This window comes from Tenrec ecaudatus, chromosome 14, assembly GCF_050624435.1.
Source record: "Tenrec ecaudatus isolate mTenEca1 chromosome 14, mTenEca1.hap1, whole genome shotgun sequence".
Taxonomy (NCBI): domain Eukaryota; kingdom Metazoa; phylum Chordata; class Mammalia; order Afrosoricida; family Tenrecidae; genus Tenrec; species Tenrec ecaudatus.
Genome location: NC_134543.1, coordinates 43,313,683 through 43,332,791, shown reverse-complemented (window position 1 = coordinate 43,332,791; position 19,109 = coordinate 43,313,683). Strand labels below are relative to the sequence as shown.

The 19,109-nt window shown below is 40.7% G+C and overlaps 1 protein-coding gene across 1 annotated transcript in view; it reads left to right on the top strand.

Annotated features, from left to right (window-relative positions):
• Positions 1-321: 321 nt before the first annotated feature.
• The window catches only part of HIF1A (hypoxia inducible factor 1 subunit alpha), a 49,536-nt gene continuing 30,748 nt past the window's right edge, over positions 322-19,109 (top strand). Inside the window, exon 1 of the mRNA XM_075531371.1 lies at positions 322-633. Within this exon, the coding sequence (XP_075387486.1) occupies positions 599-633 (35 nt within the window). The 5' untranslated portion in view covers positions 322-598. The remainder of the gene's footprint in view (positions 634-19,109) is intronic.

Sequence of the window (19,109 nt, the reverse complement as noted above, 5' to 3'; positions counted from 1 at the left end):
CTTCCAAAGCAAAACACTGCCTTCCCTAGAAGACGGGGCTCGGCTCCTTTCTCTCCCCCCTGCAGCTGCACACAGACGAGCACGTGAGTGCTGGAGCCTGTCCCAGTGGTGCCCAGATGACCGCCGCCTGATTGGCTGAGAGCGACATGGGCTGGGGTGGGGACTGGCCGCTTGCGCCGCTTGCTATTGGTTCACAGGGAACCCGCCTCCCCTCAGGTGAGGCGGGCCGGCGTGAGCGCGCGGCAGGCCCCGCGGGCGCGCGCGCTCCCGCCTCCCCCCCCCCTCGCGCGCCCGAGCGCGCCCCCGCCCTTGTCCGCCCCCTGTCGCTGCCTCAGCGCCTCAGTGCACAGAGCCGTCTGGTCCGAGGGAGCGCGAGGATCGCGCTCGCCGCCGCTTCGGCCAGTGCATCGGGCCCGACCCGGTCCAGCAGCCCTCGAGGGAGCCCGCCTTGGACCTGTGCGGTGGCCGCTGCCTCTGGCCTCGCAGTCCCCGCCTGTGGACCTGCCTCTGGTCTCCCCGCGTGCGGAGGCGCCAGCGCTTAGGCCGGAGCGAGCCTGGGGGCCGCCGGCCGCGAACGCATCCCGGGGACCCATTCGCCATGGAGGGCGCCGGCGGCGCGAACGACAAGAAAAAGTAAGACGCGTCCTCCGCTGGCCGCATCTCCCCCCCGGGCTCCCGCCCCGCCGCCCGCCGGGGCCCCGGCCGCCGCAGCCGTCCGGGAGGGGGACGGGGGCTGGCCTTTTTGTGTCTGCCTCTCCTCCCCTCCCTGCTCGCGCCCGAACCTCGCCGGTCGGCTCCCCCGCTGTCCACGTCGCCATCTTGTCGTGGGGGGTGGGAGACACTGAAAGTACTCTCGGGGCGGGGGGCTGCGCCCGGGCTGCTCGGCCTCCCGCGCGCCCTCCTGCCCGCGCGCTCGCCGGAGCCCGGCGTCGCCCGGCCGTCGCCCGCCCGCTCCGTCCCTCCGGGAGGGGCCGCGCCGGCCCGGAGCCCCGGGAAGAGGGACGAGCCGCGGCGCGGTGGCCGCCGCCTGCACCCCCGGCTTCCGCTCCTTCCCGCCCGGGTCCTTGGGCTTCCTTTGAAAACGCGGCCCCAGCTTCTCCGCGGCCCCGGCCGGGGTTCCGGGCACAGGGGCTCCCGCCCGGGGGCCGCCGCCGCGCTGGCCCCGCGCGCGTCGGCTGCGGCGGGCGGCTCTGCCTTTGTGCGCTCGCTCGCGGGCGGGACGGCCTTGGAGGTGCGAACTTTTTCGGCTGCACATGCAGGTTTGGGTTGAATGGCCTGGACGAAACTTGCACGGACCGGAGAGTGGGCGCCACCAGCATTTAGGGAAGTGGCAGCTTTAAAGAGAGCACGCGAGTTCGGGGCCGTGCTCGTCTCGCGCAGGTCACGGGAGCCCGGCGATGCAAATATATAGGCTCATTCACTCGTGGAAATGTGGTCGTGACTAAGCGGCTGCTTAGGGCAACAATTTTAGGGGGATTGGAAATTATACAAAAGAGAGTGACCGGAGCCCAGGAAAGGCAGCCCCGAGGTGTTGCAGACTTTACAGGACGCGGCCTCATCTTGCAGAAATTAAAAAAGGAAGAACCATCAATAATCCCCCTAAACAAAGAATAACTCCGTTAGAATTTATTGCAAGTTATCGAAAACATGACTTGAAGTGTGAGCCCAAGGGGTGGACACGTTACTGAAGGATAAGAACTGGAAGGAACCGGGGAATCCAGAGTGACCCTACTCCCCCGCCCCCCGCACCCCCCACACACACTCCATTTCGCTCACTTTGGTATTTTAACCTTGGACGAAATCATTTTAAGAAATTGTAAATTTATAGTAAGACCTATAGGTAGTATCTTGAATTTACTGTTAAATGCCTCCACTACCCTGGGCAAGCTTCTTTTCTATAACCTCTTAGATAGGCTTGTTCATATTCCAGTTACTTTGTAGATCCTGTATCTTGGTCGTGTTTCAGTAGAAGTGTTTCCCTTCTCACTTTGCACACACTAAAGAACTCACTCATAAAATTTAAAAAGTGAGCAAACAGGACAGGGCTGAACTTCATTCCAGGAGTTGCTGGCAATTAATTGCAATTAATTTTGTAGAAGTGATCACAATGCTTTTGATGAAATGATGAGGCTGCTGTGTTGTAAATATAAACCTAAGGCTGGTGACTTCTGTGTAGTGCCAACTTTCAGCCCTAATTGGATATGGAATTATGTTTAATAAAATATATGAATTGGTGCATCAGATACTTCCTTTTTATGTGCTGTGTTATATTCATTTCATCTTTGAAGTTGATGAGTTGAAAATTGAGCAACTTTAATGTGACTGAATGGATTTGCTCCTGCGCCATACCTCCAGTTCTAAAGGACTTAGTGTTTAGTTTTCCTCTTTCCCATATCTTTTTTAAATTAGTGTTTTAAGGTTGTGATAAAACTTTTAAATTACAATTTAGCAGCCTTGAATCAGACTAATTCACATTTCTCAATAAAGAGGTTCGTAACGTAATTGAAACTTTGTGGCTTCAGAGCAGCTTTGGTTGTTACTGTCACTAGTCCAGTGGATTCCGATTCCTGGTGACCCCACGTGTGCCGTGTGCCCAGGACAACTGTTCTAGGGTTTTCAGGCTGTGACCCCTCAGGAGCAAATCTCTGGAAGGCTGGTCCTCTAGAGACCTCTGAGTGGATCTGACCCACCAACCTTTGTCTAATTGTTGAATATTTAATTCATTGGCCACTCCTTTCAGATGGCTGTAAAAGATGTCTCTTTTCAATTATTTCTTACTAATCATTTTAGTCATTGAGCGGAAAGGCTTTCCCATATGTACTGGGAACCGGGTGAGGGGGGCAGCCTAAGTTCCATGCCATTTTAATGGAAGCTTGGGTTAAGGAAACTAAAAAGGCTGAAAGACTGGAAGAAATGGGAACGGAAAGAGGGTATAGTCACATAGCTTTCACATAGGGCACTTTTTGTTGATTCCCTACTTGTGGGAACTGCGCTTGATGGCACGAGTGTAGATTTTTAGATTTCAAAGGAATGTTAAAGGAGTTTGTTGTCTTGCCAGATTTGTTCCAAGTTTTCCAAAACTAACACATGTTGGATCTCTGAGAATGGACATTCCTTAGCTTCCTTCTTTAACTTTGGCCATTAAAAATCAAGAGGTTCTCTCATTTATTAGGAATCTTATTTGTTGTTAGTTTTACTTCAGTTTTCTACTTGTTTTTTTAAGGGGCAGAATGCCTGGTGTTGAAGCGCACAGAATTTGGAGCCATGTAACTCCAAACTAAAGAGTCCCAGCTTTTTGTACGTTAGCGTGTGTGTAGTGTTAGCCAACTACTGAATCCCACTGAGCCTGTTTGAATTGATAGTCATAATGGTAACTTTCTTGAGGGTCATTGTGAAGATGAAACTTAGTACTACAGGCCAAGTGCTTCTCCCAGTGCGCCTGGCTTTAGAATCTTAGTAACACTTATATACTTGAAAGGAAGCTTTGACCATTAAAAGTTTAATCAACTTCTTATAAGTCCTTTCTTCTACTTTTTACTAATCATATTTCTTTTTCTCTGTCTTCATCCATCCCCTATGAACCAAAAAGCTATGGATCTAGAACCTTAAAAGGGATTCCTACTAAAACAGTACACCCCTGAGTTATAATGCCATCAAGTATCAATTTTTCTTGTTGAGCACCTGCTCTCTCCCCCCCCCCCACCCCGGCTCCCTTTTTAACTCCTCATTCTTAATGTTTCTTCTTCAAGTATGGTAAGTCAAAGAAGCTACTTTAAATTTACTCTGGACTCTAGTGGCTAGTCCTAAATATGTATATTAACCACTCAGTTCATTTCAGCAAGGGTTGTGGAAGGCATTGTGGTCGTTAAGATGAGTAGTAATTCAAAACCTGTTTTTTGTCTTGTTAGTAAAGTTATTGTATAAATATTGTAAATATTAATCTTGGCTAAAGATGGCTCCCAATGCGCCATGCAACCTACAAGGCAGAGAAGCTGTCTGTTCTTGTGAGTACCTCCATAGTCAAAATACCATTAGGTTTCATCTCAAGGCAAGGGTTTTGAGGTCTGTGCTATTGGTTTAATTTTTGTGGCAACTGGTAGGAAATCATTAGGGCATCCATCCACATATGCATGTTCACTGAACATTAGGTTGTTCCGGACTGATAAAGTAGCAGTTCGTCCCCATGGTCCACTGTAAAACACCTGCTGCTGCTCGAAGGTTGTCCAATCTTTTATCTGTTAGCTTGAATTGTCTCTGTGACCTTAATGAAGTCTGGACTTAGAATGAGATTTTGGGGTTACCTGCTAATGTGTGTTGAGCTATCTGTAGGAGGTTAAGAGAGAGAAATCTCTTGACTGATTTTTTTCCCCTGAAGCAATGTCAGTAGCCTACTATATATATCCTTCATGTTTAGTAAAGATTTGCGTTAGACTACTGTGCTTCTTTCTGATGGTTCCTGTGAGTTTCCGAGACTGTAACTCTTTATGGGAATAGAAAGCCCCGCTTTCTCCCTCAGTGCTAGTGATTTTTGAACTGCTGACTTTAGGGATCACATCCCAACTCATAACCACTACCACCAAGGATCCCATGCATGCTTTGGGTGCAAAGGGGAAAAATGGAATCACTAGATAATGGTTTATTTCCCCTGAACTTTTAACTCCCTTGGATTCATGGTGTATGGTTTTGAGTGTTTTAGATACATTATTTCCATTTAACTATTTTTCTTTTAACATCATGTGTAATTCTTGTCAGTACAAGAATGATTTCATTTGCTATACTATATCACATTACTTAACCTGCATTTATCATGACTTAATTATTTATGATTAGTAGACATTTAGAATATTTCTACAAATAAGGTACAATGAATATCCTTACATGTACATCTCAAACATTTGTTCCAAGTTACAATATGAATTAACTATGGAAAGTTTGGAACATACAGGAAGCTATAAAGAGAAAAAGTATTCATAATTCAACCATTCATCGATAGCCACTGTTAACATTATTACCTTCCATACCTTTTATTAAATGTGTGTGTAATTAGCTAAAATCCTAATTCGGTTTAAGATCCTGCCTATTTCCCATTTGTTTTCCTATCCTTACATGTTCTTAGAAGTAATATTTTAAGTATATATTATTGCATTTATGTAACTTTTAGTGGTTCAAAGGACTGGAGCTAGTCAAGTATACCTAGCCTTGAATCCCACTCTTGGTTACCTATTAACTTGTCTCATATATATCTTTTTTGTACCTTAGTTTTCCTGTCTTTAACTGCCGTATTGTTAGGAAACATGCAATGCTTAGAACAATGCCTGGCAAATAATGAGTACTGTATACATGTTTGCTGTTATCTTTAAGATGATCAACATTACCAATCATGTTTCTAAAATATTGTTAATATCAACTAATGAAAGATCTTCTTGGGTCATTATCAGGATTCTATAGATTTTAAATTTAAAATTCTTGGCAATGAAATAACTTAGGCTTAGTAGCACTTGATAGAGGATTTGATTGTGAATATATCAATGATACCAAGACCTTAGCTTTCTAAGAATGAAATTGTGACAAAAACGTCATGGGAATAATTTTATAGAGGTTAGTGGGTGACTTTTTGGAAGAGTCCTGTTGGTGCTGAGTGGGCCTTGGGCTGCTAACCGAAAATCATAAGGCGCCGTCCGCTCCCATAAAGCTCTATGGTCTTGGAAGCCCTGTGCTTGCGGTGGTTTGCAGCCTGCCTAGTGCCGCGGCCCTTTAATGTTCCTTGGGTTGTGGTGCCCCCAGCCATAAAATTATTTTCATTGCTACTTCATAACGGTAATTTCCTGTTATGAATCTGCAACCCCCCGTGAAAGGGTCGTTAGATACCCCCCCCCCAAAAGGGGTCATGACCCACAGGTTGAGAATGTTGCTGTATACGATCACTGAATCAGAGGCATCTACATGGCAGTGGCTTTACCCCTAGAAATGTGTGTTGTCTTTTTGAGTGATGGTGTTATCACCATGCAAAGTCCATGAGCCGTACTCCATCTCCAGGATTCTTGCAGTATATACTGCAAGGCCTTTACATACACCAGCCCAGCGTTTTCCCATAACCTTTGTGCCCCCCTGTCTACCCTGACCTACCTATTTCTTTTGAGCTTGTCACACCTATACTTGAGGCTTTTCTTGTTTCACCTATATATTTTGTGTGTGTCCCATTTCACCTGTATATTCTCCCTTAATTAAAGTTGTTTTGTTTTTGTTTTTTTTTGGTCTTTGAGAGGTATTAAAGGCCCCTACTGGCACAGTGGTTAAGCACTGATACTGAGGGTTAGATGTTCAAATTCATCCAATGGCTCCATGAGCAAAAGACTTGGCTATCTGCTTCCTTGTTGATTGTAGCTCCCACCCCCCAAAAAAACCCCAATGGGGCCATTCTTCTCTGTCACCTGGGGCTAAAGTCCATAGGACTGCACCTGCAACACCACCATGTAGAAAGGTTGGAGTCTATTTGACTTCTTTTGATACTGTCATCCAAACTCTAACATTCAAACTACGGACAGAATTTCCCTAAATCTTAGCAAAGATGAAAAATATGAGTAAAACTGCCACCACTGCCCCTCCCACACCCATAGTAGACATTAACATCCCTCTTTCCATCAGTGTCACAGATGGCTTCAGATTTTGTTCATTAAAGCATCCCAGGCAATTAACACCATTCTTGGAGTTAGAGGTGAAGCTTATTTGTCATTGTAGCTATTGTATGACACTAAGGTAACTTTAAAAGAGAACCTTTAAGATTGGATACAGATGTATCTAATACCTGTATCTTTAATCAGATGTATCTCTACACAAGTGTATGTATACTTCTGTTATGATCATAGTTGTTACAGGAGTGAGGCTTGATTATTCCCATTGCTGTAGTGTATACCAAACCTGTTGCTGTTGAGTCAGTTCTGATTCATGATGGCCCCATTTGTGTAGATTTGAACCGTGTTTCTCTCCGGTTTTCAAGGTGTGACGTTTTAGAAGCAGATCATCAGCCTGTCTTCTGAAGTACCTTTGCGAGGGCAAAAATTGCTGATGTAATGACTGGTCAAGCGCTTAATTGTGCCACCCATTGAAGCTCCATGTTTATGTTCAAAATCGTTTTGTTAGGCTAAATTACTGTTTGAATGTTTAAAGAAATAAAAAGATTTTTGGTGGAAAAAAAATTAATCTGTACAAATACTGTATATACTCAAGTATAAGCCGACCTGAAGATCAGTTGAGGCACCTAATTTTACCACAAAAACTGCATTAAAAATGTACTGAAAAGCTCAGCTTATACACACGTATGTATGGTATATGTAATCATCTGCCATTTCATTACTTCAAAGCCATTAACAACCTTTTCATATGAAATTTTGCCTTGTTTCTATGCGTGTATGTATGTAAGCATGCTTTAATAAACATAGGACCACAATAGACATACTGTATTTTTAATCTGCTTTTTTAAAATGTATACTTATTCCTTTTAGGGTACCCTTATCTCTATGGATGAGATGCTTAGGGTTTAGTGAAATTATTATGAAGATTAAACTAGATAATATGCTTAACCTAATACAAATGGACTTCAAAAGTTCATGGAAACATTCCACTCTTATAAATTTAATTTTTTCACAAAATTTTTGAAGCTCCTTCATACATAGTTCCTTATTTAGTGGATATGGATATAGCCTATTTTATTCCTATCATCCTTATATCAAAACTTATTTTGAACAGAAAGTTTTGATAAACATAGTTATCAGAAGGGACAGGTGATTTCTAAGGTGACCATCCCCCCCCCCAGATACTTAAAATTCATTGGAGCAATTAATTAAGGGATTAAATATAAATGGGGTTGCTGTGGTTTTTAACTGAAAATATGTAGCACAGGATACATAGGAGACACTTACGTATTATTAGAATGCCATTAAATATTACTTCAAAGTCTCAATGATACTCCATTATATAACTGTCTTATCCTTACTCCGTTGAGATGCACAGGTTTAATGTTTCCTTATTTAATGATTAGAATTAATAGCATTTTAGTTATAGTCATGTTTATTTCTAATAAATTCTAAGGATGAAAATTACTGGGTCAAATGTGTAAATTTGAATGCTTGCAATGTCTTCCAGAAAGTTTGGACCAGTTTATATTTTTAGGTTTTTAAAATGTGTTAATCGCATTAAAGTTCGTGTGTTTTTTATTTATATTGTTGGCAATTTGACAAGGGTATTAAGCGTCTTTTAAGTGTATTATGTATGCATGCAGTGAGACACAGCTCAAACTAGCATAACAGGGGAAACCAGATATTGGTGCAAACCATTTCACTTTGACTTAAGATAAATTTAGCTCTCAAGTGGTATTCTCAAAAGTGTAATCCCTGACCTTCCCAGGGACTCATGTGTGTTTGCTCTGCATATTACACTCATTTTGTCACGGACAGACTATATCGCATTGAAGATGGCCACTGACATCTCCAAACTTGTATTCATATAATTTGTTTTCCAAAAATGAAAAGAAACAAACTTTCCCTTCTAGTTACCCATATTTCAGTTTCCTGGAAGAATGCCAGTTTGCCCTGCTAGATCTTTCATTGATTTTTTTTTTCTCCTGTGAGCCCTGGCTGTATTTTGAAACTCCTTATCTGGTTAGATCTCTTGGAAGTATACTGGTTCTTCTAAGAAACAAGAGGTGGGCTGGTCTGTTAAGTCTAATGCTACAGTCACATTGTGTGCTAGATCCAACCTATGAGCATTACTGGACAGTAGAGATTATATTAATAGGATATGAATCCATTGAGAGAACCATCATGTCTCCACCATCTGCTGATACAACAACTAAGCCAAGAGGGCCAGCAGTATTCTTTGCCTTGGTACAGACCCAAGGGTCTGCTCTTGAATGTGCCCTATAACCACCAGCGATAACATCAATCTCAGATGACGTGCGAAAGCAAGTGGTCCATTGCAGTGACCGTGGAGCCAGTCAAGTTATTTTGAACTGTGTAGCATTGGATATAGGCTTATAGCCCAAGTGTTGTGAACAGTGATATTTATAACTTTAAAATATATTTGGCATACATAGAATACATTGAATGCAATACATGGATAATAATTAATATACTAATGTAGCAAATGTCCTCAAGTACTGGAAGTATTACACTAAAAGTTTTAATTTATGTATGTGTTTCTCAGGACACAGATACTCAATATATACCAATAAATGAGGTAACAGGCACATTAAGAGGACACGCTCAGTTCCTGTTTGCTATGCGTGTGTTTCTGAATGTCTTTCAAGAAAGCAATAAATGACACATTTATCAGAGCATTACATTTTGTCAGAATAGTTACATACCATTGTGTAAGAAAATTGAAAAAATTTCGGAGGAAATAAATATTTAGATAATGAAAAGTGAATAAATATTTTAGTTTTCCTTTTCTTTAAGCTTATTTTTAAAAGAAATTGATCATGTGACTTGCAAAACAGACTTACTTAGTGGTGCTGTTGTTACATCCATTTATGTATGTATCGCTGAGTATGGGAGTTGAACAATTCCACAAAGCAAATGTACGTTTTGTAGACTTTTGTATGTGATAAAAGTTACTTACGTGTTTTCAACTTTTGACTGATTGGTTACAACCTTCAGATTCTGTTCTCTCCAGTTGACCACATAGGTATGGCTTCTGACACATCTGGTTCAGCCCTGCATAAAGGGAACTCAACTGTGGCTTCAGAGAGAGAGAGTGTGTGTGTGTGTGTGTGTGATGTTCTTTGTGTTTCACCCTCACTGTTGGGTTTTAGCAAAGTCTAACAGACTGAGGCCATGGCATCCAAGGACCGCAAGTGAGTGAGTGCACACTTGTTAAGTATTATTTCCAGACAGAAAACTCTAGTGGGGATCTGTGAAGGGTCTGCCAACAAAAACCACACAGCAAATATTGGCTCCGATTGTGCTTTGTTTACAAGTTATTCAGTTATAAATCATAATTTTCTCATTCTCACCTAGTTGGGTTTTGTAATTGACACAAATATGAATGATAGACATAAAAACTGTTCAGATTGCAGTGATTATGTGTTGTCCTATTTAAGCAAAGACATGGCTTTGCATTAGCTCATAAACTGGAAAGAAAAATCAGTGAAGAATTGACAATGTTAGAAAGCCACTTTGCACAGTACATTTTTGTAATTATAGCAATCACTGAATATGGTCTGTCTTTTCTAGGGAGAAATGAAATGTTGGTGTCCTTACAAAATGGAAAGGTGGGGGTTGTTACTTGAACTTGTTATTCAGTTTGATCTTTTTCAGCAGATCATTTATCAAATTATGGTTGTATAGGAAAGGACAATCCAATTTGTCTAAAACAATGAGTAAAAGATTAATATTTAATAACGGATAAAATTCGCTCAGCCATTTTCAGTGAAGTGGGTATAGCTGCCAAATACTGATAATCAGTATAGTTGTCTGTAGTTTCTACTTCTCATCCTTCTCTTCAGATCAGCTACATCTGTTGAGCAATGTATCACATTTACTAGTTTAAAAGGATATTGTAAATCAAGTACTTCGCTATTTATGCAGAGTTTGAAAAATGGATTTTTCTCAATGCAGAAGCCAGTCAGTTGTGTGGCAGTGCTGCCAGTATTTCGGTGTGAAGAAGGCCTGTAACAGCATTTTAAAACCAGGCCCGTGCTGCTTTGATGCCACAATGCTGCCTGTCCCTTCATATTGCAGCGTGCAATGCAGTAGGTTCTTGTCTGGAAGTAGTTTTGGATTTATTTCCTACTGTTCGTTATGATACATATTTTTTGCCACCTCCACTTACATATTCAGGCAGCAATCGAGTACTCACATGCTTTACTAATCCTCGTTGAGAAGTGTATGTTGTAGCGATGACTGCAGTCCTGGAATTGTACACTCAGGGTCTAGAAACCTTAGGAAATATTGATAAAGAGCAAACACAAAAAGATGGTTTAAAAAAGGAAAGCAGTTATTTTGTTGTCTTTTGTTGCTTTGTTTTGCTCTATCTTGTTTTTGTGCATGTTATCTCCAAAGGTCTGTCTAAATAAAATAGGCTAGATAACAATCTCCAGGAGAAAACAACAGGACCAATGGTTCCGGGAGAGAAGGGGAGGGGGAGGGAAAGGTAGTGGTATTAACAAACCCAGGGACAAGGGAACAGCAAGTGATCCAAATCGGTGGTGAGGAGGGTGTAGGAGGCTTGACAGAGCATGATGAAGGGTAATGTAACCGAAAGGAATTACTGAAACCCAAATGAAGGCTGAGCATGATAGTGGGACAAGAGGAAAGTAAAAGGAAATAAAAGAAAGAACTAGGAAGCAAAGGACATTTATAGAGTTCTAAATAAAGGCATTTACATATGTAAATATATTTATGATTGGAAAATAGATCTATGTGCACATATTTATAAGTTTAGTATTAAAGTAGCAGATGGATATTGGGCCTCTACTCAAGTACTCCCTCAATGCAAGAACACTTTGTTCTATTAAACTGGCATTCCATGATGCTTACCTTCCTGACACAATCGCTGAAGACAAAGCAGGTGCATAAGCAAATGTGGTGAAAAAAGCTGATAGAACCGGGCTATCAAAAGATACAGCATTTGGGTCTTAAAGGCTTGAAGGTAAACAAGCGGCCATCTAGCTGAGAAGCAACAAAGCCCACATGGAAGAAAGCACACCAGCCTGTGTGATTATGAGGTGTCCAACGAATCAAGTATCAGGCATCAAAGAACAAAAAAAATCAAATCACTGTGAATGAGGGGTAGTGTGGAGTGGGGACCCATAGCCCATCTGTAGGCAACTGGACATCCCTTACGGAAGGGTCGCGGGGAGGAGAGAGCCAGTCAACGTGCATTGTAGCAACTATGAAACATAAAACTTGCCTGTAATTCCTAAATGCTCCCCCCCTTCCCCCACCATCATGATCCCAACTCTGCCTTACAAATCTGGCTAGACCAGAGGATGTACACTTGTACAGATAGGAACTGGAAATACAGGGAATCCAGGACAGATGATCCCTTCAGGACCAATGGTGTGATTGGCCATACCAGGAAGGTAGAGGGAGGGTAGAGTGGAAAGGGGAAACCAATTACAAGGATCTACATATAACCTCATCTCCGGGAGTTGGACAACAGAAAAGTGGGTGAAGGGAGAAGTTGGACAATGTAAGATATGACAAAATAATAATTTATAAATTATCAAGGATTCATGAGGGAAGAGGGAGGGGGGAAATGAGGAGTTGATGCTAAGGGTTTAAGTGGAGAGCGAATGTTTTGAGAATGATGAGGGTAACGAATGTACAAATGTGATTTATAACAATTGATGTATGTATGGACTGAAATAGCTCTATGTGCCTCCAGTAAAATGATTTTTTTAAAAAGCTTTGGGTTCAAAAAAGGGAAGCCAAAAATAATGCCAACAAATTAGAGAGTGTATTTATGTTGGTTATGTGGAATGATATATTGTAGCATTTAAATCAGACTAGTCAAGCTCGTTACCTAATTAGAGATCTACTTAAAAGTAAAATATAGTAATTTGTAATACTTGTTTTTTATCATTTTTCTTTATGACATCCTTTAATTTGCACCTCTCTAGTGATAGTACTTAGTATGAAATAAGCATCAAGATTAAAGTGAACTATTTAAAGCAAAATCAGTCAGGTCTGCATTGTGGGAGAGCAACACAATTTTTACATTTATTGCTGAAACAACTAAGCTCACTAATTCATTTTCTTTGTTTGGCATATTTGGTATATTCTTTTTGTAGAAAATGTGAGAATTAATAAAAATCTGGGTAACTCAAATCCATTAAAATTGTATAATCTATTTTATCTCAGTCCATGCAAATGGCATAAGCCACTTTTGCATTTATTCACTAGTATAATCTCAAAAACTCACTCCCACCTTATTGTTTCCGACTTACAGCAACCCTATAGGACAGGTAGAACTGCCTGCGTGGACTTCTAAGACTGCAACCCTTTACAGGAGTAGAAAGCCTGCCTCTCTCCTTCAGAGTGGCTGATCTTTTCAAAAAGCTGACTTTGCACGTAAGCAGCCTAACAAATCACCACTATGCTCTAGGGCCATGGGAACTAATTAGCAGTGAGGAAATCAAAGGGTATTTTTTCTGCAGGCAGGGCAGCTAAACAAGCTGCTTCTCTGTCTGCTGTGGAGTGACTGGTGGTTTTGAACTGCTGACCTTGTAGCTAGCAGCCTAATGTGTAACCATTATTCCATCAAGGCTCTTGCAACTTGTGTTGTAATCATATTTATAAAGATATTACAGCATGGCTAGCTAATACATACACACATTTTATTTTAGTAATGGTTTAATTAAGGGTTTATATCTATATTCTTTTCATAGTTTACATAGGAATAAACTTTCATCTAGAGTTTTATTTAGTATCCTATGCTTTATTCTTTAGTATATTGTGGTTTCAGGTTCAGGGTTCTCACAAAACAGTGACTTTTGGATTTTAAGTTTTGTTACATTAGTACGCACCATTGTAGGGGCATATTTATAGTTTCTTAACTGATTTTTACCTAGCTGCTTTGAAAATTTTCAAAGATCGTCTTCATTTTTGGCAGCTATTGATGTTAGAAGGATTTTTATTCCAGAATTTCTCCGCCCTGACTAATGTTTGGATCACTTTTGGAGCAGAGTAATCCTTAGGAAATTTTGGGATGGGCCAATGATTCCCATCTGAGTATGTACTTTAAAACAGGTGTCCTCAAACTACGGCCCGTGAGCCACATGCGGCCCGCCGAGGACATTTATCCGGCCCACCGGGTGTTTTTGCCCCGTTTGTTTTTTTACTTCAAAATAAGATATGTGCAGTGTGCATAGGAATTTGTTCATAGTTTTTTTTAAACTATAGTCCAGCCCTCCAAAAGGTCTGAGGGGCAGTGAACTAGCCCCCTGTTTTAAAAGTTTGAGGACCCCTGCTTTAAAATAATGTTACCCTATTTTTTGCCATGATCATTTGGTATTAATTTGACATAATCTCAGCTTCCTTCAATGCATTTTTTTCCCTTTCACTTTTAAAACATTGCCCACAAAATGAAAACACAGCTTTGAACTTTTGAGGTTTATCTTCAACAAAATTCTAAATGACAGGGTTGAAGCCCTGTCATACTGTAAATCTCCATTCATTATTCTCTGGTGTTAAATAATACATCAAAATTTGATTTTATGTGGTGCCATTAAAGAATACATGAATGTAGTTCACATGTCTCCTCAATTTCTAGTGAAAATATTACCAATTTCTGTAACCATTGCATTATAAAATTACAAATTGAGTATGTGAATAGTGGTGTTCAGAAGTTAGTTGAATCCTACTGGCTTCTGGCAGCCTTGTGTATCAAATCTGCCACTTAGTAACAATGTTACATGTATCCCCTTTTTTCATGTATCACTTATATTTCTTTTAAAAAAATCATTGGGGGCTCGTACAATTCTTATCCCAATCCATACATACATCCATTGAGTCAAGCACATTTGTACATTTGTTGCCATCATCATTCTCAACATTTGCCTTCTACTTGAGCCCTTAATATCTGCTCCTCATTTGCCCCCTCCCTCCCCCTCCCTCATGAAACCTTCATAATTCATAAATTATTATTTTATCATATCTTGTACTGTCCAACATTTCCCCTCGCCCACTTCTCTGTTATCCATCCCGCAGGAAGGAGGTTATGCATGGATTCTTGTATTTGGCTTCCCCTTTACACCTCACATTCCCTCTCCACTCCAGGCATCACCATTCTCACCACTAGTCCTGAAGGGGTCATTGGTCCTGGATTCCCTGTGTTTCAGTTGCTATCTGTACCAAAGTACATCCTCCGGGCTAGCCGGATTTGTAAGGTAGAATTGGGATCATGATAGTGGGGTGGAGGAAGCATTTAAGAACAAGAGGAAAGTTATGTTTCATTGTTGCTACCAAGCACCCTGCCTGGCTCATCTCCTCTCCACAACCCTTCAGTAAGTTGTGGGGAGGAGATACTTGTATCCTTCTATAGACAAAGGAGACTTAAGGATCAGACAATACACATCTTGTTTGGGAAAGTTTCTCTGGTAATAATGGATATGGTAGATTCTGTAGGAGGAGAGTCAAGCAAGACTCATTCTTCAACGGAGCTTCTTTTTGTCGCCATTTCAGAAGGAAAGGAGTATGCAAACTGAAGAGGGAGGGTAATATACAAGGAGAAGAGTGATAGCTTAGTTGACAGGAGCTGGGGAAAGCCAGGAGCACACAGCCGTTACTCTTGAATGTTGTAACATACATGATGAGATTAAAAGGAAACTTGAAATGTTGAAAGCACATCCCACCATTATCACAATCTTCATCCCTAACCATGCTGTTAGGTTTTGAGGCAAAGCTGTTGTTTGTTTCATACTGTGGTGAGGTAAAATTACTTGGAATGTCGCTTCGATCCATGTCTTTGTAACTCCTACCAAATGATGTGGTGGGACCATGCAAGTAGAGTATTGCAAACACTTACAGAGGGGATTAGTGAGTATAAGGATGAGGCATCTCAGAAGCAAGAAGAGAGAATCCCAGGACCATAGAAGTGTCACCAGTGGAGCATGTTGGGGATCTCTGCCTACAGTGGCAGATACACCAGAGGCACCTGAGGTGGTGGCACAGAGACCATGGAACAAAGCAGAAGACCAAAGCAGGAGACAGTAAGACAAAACAAAAGAACCCTATTGAGACTGTGAGACAGCAGTGGGTGGACCTCTTGGCCCAAAGAGGCAGAGGTCAAGGGGACCAAATGTCTGATTCTGAGGACCAGAGGGAAACTTGGACCAAAGTCTTTATCTTTAATGATGTATAACCCTGACTTGTGGTAACCTGTTAACTTCCCTGATAATTTAACCCCATAATTGTGTTTGTGAACTTTGTGGCCATTGTAGTAGATTATTCAAACCCAACAAAGAGGTAAGTGCTATGGGAGGAAAGGTTGGTGTCACAACAGGGTAAAGAAAGATGGAGGATGGAAGTACGGCTGACCTCCATCTTGTGACAATTGGCCTTAGGCTGGTGTGGATCTGGATTCTCCTCCCTTGTCTAGCCAGATGAGGTCAGAAGGGGCCTTTGTGCCGTTTTCTCACATACATTCTTTGTACTGGTTTGTCATTGAATTCTATCCCTACTTTCTTATTTTGTCTTTTTTTTAATAGACTTTACCTTATATCCTGATATTTAATTGAGCCGGATTTATGGAAAGATGATGTAGCTAATGCTTTCTAGATAGAGAGGTTGACTTGTGACTGCTAGTGGGTAAAGGCTGCCTGACAATAGGTCTATAAGAGGCATAGTTGTACTAGTGAAGTACTTTCACCTTAGAATAATCAGCCATGTGAGATCAACCATGTGCACCAGAAGGGTTAGGAGAAAGGGGTGTGGAGGTGGGAAATTTAGGGCCACATGAATGGTGTTGCAATTAGGAGATTGCTGTGAATGAGTTGGAGTGAAATGTGTGAGAATTGTTGAACGTGAACCTGAATGTGAAGCTCTGTAAAGCTTCACCCAATTCACAGTAAAAAGTTATATTTTTTAAGTGTAAAAAAGAAATACATTTATCTTAGAATGTAATCCCCTTGATGGTAGAGACTTGGTCTTTGTTTATTGTAACCCTGGATTAACAACAATGACTAGCTCATAGAAAATTATCAAATAATATCTGTTGAGTAAATGAATGGCGTTCATTAACATGGGGATTCCAAAGGTTCAATTTTAAGTTTATTGATTATAACTTTGTTTCTCAGAGAAATGAGAAGAACAAATTCCTAGCTATCCTGAAACATTTAATTTGAAATGCCAGGTTGTTAATGATTTTTTTCTATTAAGTAGGAATATGTTTCTTATTAAATATTTTACATTTCCAGCTTTGTAATTTAGCAATAAGTACAATTGGCTCTGGTGCTGACCTGGCTGTGTTCATTTATTCCACAATTAATTCACACAACATTTATTAAGTCACCATTTATTGAGCTGCTTTTCTGTTTTAGGAATGCAACTAAATGACTAAGTGGTTACTAGGTGAAAATATAACACTAGATCTTATTAGTAACAAAATTTTCTTAAGGTATAAAATATTTAAGAATAGACTGTTCAAAAAATGACTTATATTTAAAAAGATAATAGGATTAGGAATCAACTTAATGAAAATATGTTATGTGATAAAAATTAAGGTAATTTCTTGAAAAAAATTATGGAAAATAGTCCACTCTTCTATTGGCTAGAGATTTTATAAAGGTATTGGTTTAATTGGGTGAGAACATCAAAAGGCAAATTCATGCGTTCTTCTTGCCACCACCTTAACTTAGGCAGAGCAGTGGAAGACATGTCTGGGGTGGACAGTGACAAGGGAAATAATCTTAAACATTAAGCCTCATCTCAACAAATTAGGATTCTCGTTTCTCAGCACTTCGCTATGCATTTAACTTTCCTCTGGCAAGGTCACTTGGATGTTGGCAGTGCTGTCACTGTTGTACTACTTAATGATTTTTGTAATCAATAGCTGTCTTTTCACTAAGGAAAATGACACTGCTGCCTCTGGTGCTGACCTGACTGTGTGTGTTTATTACACAACGAATTCATACAGCATTTAGTAAGCAGCTAAATGAATAAATGGTTGTTTGTACACAGAATGAATAGCTTTCATAATCATTTGTTGTAACATTTATTTTACAATAATAAATAGGTACTTCAGTGGGTAGAGTTTCATATTATTTATATATTCAGCTTGCACATGTTGACAGTCAGGAATTGTCGGTGATGCTTGGGAGATATTAAACAAAATAGAAAACAAGTCTTGCTCGAGCTTACATTCTGCTGTAGGTGTAGGAGAGGTCGAGGCAGATAAGAAATATAATAAACAATAAGATAATATAGCTGATTAATTACTATGGGGAAAACAAAACAAGACAGGAGGACTAGGATGAAGGCAATGAGCACCTTACTTCAATAAGAAAGTGAAATTGGGGCAAAGACTAAGAAAGGGGAGAAAATAAGCCATGGAGTTATCTTTTTTTTTTAATTGGTAACTATTTATTTATAAACAGTTTTATTGAGATAGAATCTACACATTGTATAATTCAATAGTTCAATCATATCAAGAAGAGTTGTACAACAAAGCAATTCATCATAAAATGCAACATACTCAAAGACTACCTAAGACAATAATAGATCTCCCCAGTTGGCTGACCAGGTAGCTATTTTCCAAATTTCCTGGTAGAGTTGGGTAAATCCTTCCAGGCTTGCATCCATTTGATGAAATAGCTCCCTGCATATTTTAACAATTCCTGAAGCTTTTTTTTTGTCCATGCCTTCCGTGTGCCTCTTGAAATGGTTGAAATATTGAAGAATTTTATGGGCAGAATGTTAAAAGAGTGTTGGTTCAGGCAGAGGGACTATCTTGTGTGGAGGCTCTAAGAATGGAGTGGGTCCCAAGTGTCCCAAGACTAGCAAAGAAGAAGAAGCCATTATGGTTAGAGCAGAGTAAGCAAGAGGGGCAAAGAGGTAAGAAATAAAACCAAAGAGGAAGGGGCCTAATCACTGAGGCAGGCCCTTATGATCTATGAGGGAAAATCCATTTAAAGCAGAGGATTGAGTTGACCTGATTTACCTAATGCAAGTGTTATTCTGGCAGTACAGTGCCTAGTGGCTACTTTAGAAATCGCTAGGTAGTGCATTTATTTAAGATCGTGACGATTAAACAAACAGTTGGTGGTTCTAACATAACCATAAGTACTTCAGAAGAAAGACCTCGACATCTGCTTCTTCAAGGTCACAGCCTTGAAACCCCTGTGGTGCAATTGTATTCTGCACACATGAGGTTGCCTGTGAGATTGAATTGACTCCCTTGTTACAAGCAAGAACAATAACGTTGTAAGAGCAGACTGTAAGGAGAGAGGAAAGAACAGTAGTAGATTTTCACTCATGTACTCATGCTTGTATCTGTTGTTAGGTATTGTTGAGTCAGTACTGACTCATAGTGACCCTATGTACACAGAGCAAACATGCCCTGGTCCTGCACTATCCTCAAAATTGCTCTTTGAGCCCATTGTTGCAGCCATT